Source organism: Thermobia domestica, chromosome 4 (assembly GCF_964235325.1).
Source record: "Thermobia domestica chromosome 4, izTheDome1.hap1.1, whole genome shotgun sequence".
Classification (NCBI taxonomy): domain Eukaryota; kingdom Metazoa; phylum Arthropoda; class Insecta; order Zygentoma; family Lepismatidae; genus Thermobia; species Thermobia domestica.
Window position 1 is genome coordinate 288,581,714 of NC_137457.1, and position 3,751 is coordinate 288,585,464.

At 37.6% G+C, this 3,751-nt stretch overlaps 1 protein-coding gene across 1 annotated transcript; it reads right to left on the reverse strand.

The window, feature by feature from the left end:
• Positions 1 to 211: 211 nt before the first annotated feature.
• On the reverse strand, positions 212 to 1,870 carry LOC145683158 (serine/threonine-protein kinase SRPK-like). Its single transcript, XM_081754522.1, has one exon. The coding sequence runs from the start codon at positions 1,868 to 1,870 to the stop codon at positions 212 to 214; it is 1,659 nt and encodes a 552-aa protein (XP_081610648.1).
• Between the last annotated feature and the right edge of the window lie 1,881 nt (positions 1,871 to 3,751).

Genomic DNA, 3,751 nt, shown 5'->3' on the forward strand with positions numbered 1-3,751 from the left:
TTAGTGTGCTTTAAGTATACGAAAGTCCGGTCCCCTGAAAAAGCCATACTCCTCCTAAATAACTAGATGACTACACGGCTATAAAAAACTGAATTTTATTAAAAGTGAATTATCAAAATACAATAAATTAGCGTTATCACATATTTCATACAATTATGTCTTATTCTTCATATTCCAATGAAAAGGGAACAATTTAATCTTGGCGTTGCTATCAAGCCCTTAGCCATGGATGTCGTAAACATTCCGAAGCTGTAGCCCGTTTTCTGGTGTCATATTCAAGCATCGGCAGAAGAAACTCGGAAAAGTCCTTAGCATCACGTTTACTCCAATTATAACAATTTCTGAGTGTGTCATATATACTCACAACTTTTCGTTTATTGTTACTTGTTTGTACATTTCTTCCGAAGAATTCGGAAGAAAACTTTCCTGACATTCCTATGTAGTGTGGAATTGGTCCAAGTTTTTCTTTCATACAATTCAAGTGTTCAACATCCTCTATAAATTTATCTGCATTTAGAGGAACGGGGAACAAAAAGTGTCCAGTGGCAAGTTCGAATGCGACGCAAGCGGAACTCCAAATATCAGCACTTGTGTCGTAAGGAGCTCCAATAATTACCTCAGGAGACCGATACACTCGTGCTTGTATTTTTTCCTTTAATTTGTGACTCACGTAGCACGTATTACCAAGATCACCCAACTTTACGCTCAGATGCTGAAAATCTTTGTTTCTTGCATTCTTACCTCGCAAATGACGGCTGCAGGAACATTTACTTTCTGCTTTGAGCTGTTTCCTTTTGTGTAAGTTTAGTTCTTTGGCATCGACTTCGCTGTCTCTTATCGCTTTTAATCCTAATTCAAACACTGTTCTTGCACTCAAGGAAATCAAAATGTTGTCTAGCTTTATATCAGTATGGATTATTTTACATTTGTCGTGTAAATAAACTAATGCGTCTAGAAGTTGAATCATAACACATTTGACACTGTCAAGGGGAAGCCCATTGTAACATCTATATTTTATTAAATCCGACAAATTGGGCCCTAATAGTTCGAGGGCAATACAAACGTGTTGTCCGTTGGCGGTCGAAAATTTGAATCCACTTTTAATTTGTACGATTTTCTTGCCCTTGAAATCTTTGATATTAACTTTTTGGATTTTTTGAAGTAACCTCGTTTCTCGTAAAGTTTGTTTTCCATAACGATCATTGTTTCTCACTATTTTGACAGCTACGAATTCTTGGTCCTTCTTGTCGTAACTTAACCACACTGTTGAGTAGTGTCCGCGGCCAATGGGCATTATAACGAAATACCTTCTATTCAATAACTCTCCCTTTTGGGCAGGATAATGGTAGCCTACTTCCTTTGAACGATGATCACTTCCAAATTTGTCCTCAACGTTTAATAAATCAAACCAATCACTGGCTTTGTTGTTCGGATCTTGTTTTGTACCTTTTGATCTTTTCCCGTTACGCCGTACGTTGTTGGAATTTTCGGAGATACTTAAACGTCGTCTGAGCGAATAGTCATCATCATCTGTAGAATATTCATCATCACCATAATTGCCGTTAGCACAAACAGAACACATTGACCCTGATGAAGAATTGCGACACTCATCATCCGAGGGTTCAATGCTTTCTTCCGAAAACTCGCAACTTTCCGATTCACTACAAGATGTCGATGAATGATTGTCGTCGTCTAGATTATCACAATAAGAAGCGAAGTAATATTTTTGAAGGTCTTTCTTTCCATCTATCGAAGATGTCAACCTTCTATTGTTATTCTGGAAGCTAAGGATATCAAGTACTTTCATAATTTTGGCGACCTTTGATGCAGACAGTGATGACTCGGAAATTGGTCTTTTCAATCCTCGCATTCTGTTGGAAGGCGAGATATCAAGAATTCTAACATTAATACTAAACACTTTTCTATATGAAGAATAACTTTATTTGTAACATGATGGTATGTTGGAATTAATATTATGGCACATACATATTTTTTTTTGTACTTTTTAAACTAAGGTTACTTACGTGAGTGTATTATTACGTCATTTTTAATCCTGCTTTTACTAAATCTAAATTGTGTAATAACTTATTTTATTTTTTAAAAAAAATCATGGAAATTGAACGACTGTTATTGTTATTGTTGGCTTTCTCTAGATCGATAAAAATGAATTTAATCTTGTTTGTGGTCGAATCAAGAAATAACAACTGAATGGATTGGCAATTTTTGAATGTGGTTAGTATGAACTAGAACTGCGAACTGGATTTTTATTAAAATGCATAGATATAGTAACAGAAGTTGGCGGAACATAAAAATGTCAAGTTGCAACAATGGGTTTGGGTACAAAAGCTCGCGGCCAGAACCTCGCGGCGACAACCTCGCGGATCAAAACCTCGCCTCCCAAAACCTCGCAGGACAAAATCTCGCCTGGCCAAAACCCCGCCTGGCCAAAACCCCGCCTGGCCAAAACCTCGCCGCCCAAAATCTCGCGGGCCAAAATCTCGCCGGGCCAGAACCTCGCCGTGCCAAAACCTCGTCTTCCAAAACCTCGCGCCCCAAAATATCGCCATACCCAAGATCTCGCCTGACCAAAATGTAAATGTTCCAACAGATGATAAGAATGACGGTATGAAAGACGCTGTTTCAGAAGAAGTATCATGGGTATTTGACCAAGTCCCGCGATACCATATGAAAATTCTATTTCTGTATTAGAGGATTTCAATGTGGAGGTAGGGCGACAGGATGTTTTTAAACTGGTTATAGGGAAAGAAAGTCTGCATAAGGAAAGTAATGACAACTAACGGGGTTAGTTTCGTGAACTTTGGAACATCCAAAAACTTAAAATTTTAACAAAAATCTAATAATATTTATGAAAGTATGAAATAATATATGAGTTTTTACGACGTCCCTTGATTTTGTCCTGTAGGTTAAAGGAGACGTAGATGACCAGGATGAAGGAAATGATCGAATAAACAAAGTGGGAGTAAACGGAAATAACCCACGCACACAATGTTTTGTATCTTATTATTATTATTATTATTATTATTATTATTATTATTATTATTATTATTATTATTATTATTATTATTATTATTATTATTATTATTTGTAATGTGGAATTGCATATTAAGAAACTCATTGGGTAAATTTTAAAGAAAACTTTCATTCGTGCCGGTGTTTTGACCACGCGAGGTTTTGGCCCGGCGAGATTTTGGGCGACGAGGTTTTGGCAACGCGAGGTTTTGGCCCGGCGAGACTTTGTCCGGCGAGGTTTTGGCCCGGCGAGATTTTGTCCCGCGAGGTTTTGGGCGGCGAGGTTTTGGCCACGCGAGGTTTTGGCCCGGCGAGATTTTGTCCCGCGAGGTTTTGGGCGGCGATGATTCGGCATTGAGATTTTGTCCGTATCCCGCAACAATGAATTCATTAGTTATTGGGTTATTCCATATGAACTAAACAAAAGGTGGCTCATATGTTTTAGATTTTGTGAAGTTTTATACAAATATTGTGGTACCCAAACGTAACACACCTGTAAAATTTTACAGATCTGCCTCAAAGGGAACTTCTGTAGGAGCCATTCGAAATTTGGGGGTTTTGTGCAAAAAACACCTAAGTCCGATCTCGACTTAGAGTACTGAAAATAATGTCAAAATTTGGCAATTATTTTTCATTAAAGCCCACCTAATATCAACCTAAAATTTTCAAAATAAGTAGCTCTGATGCTCCTCTTTAACATATGAAAAATTAGGAGGGTTTT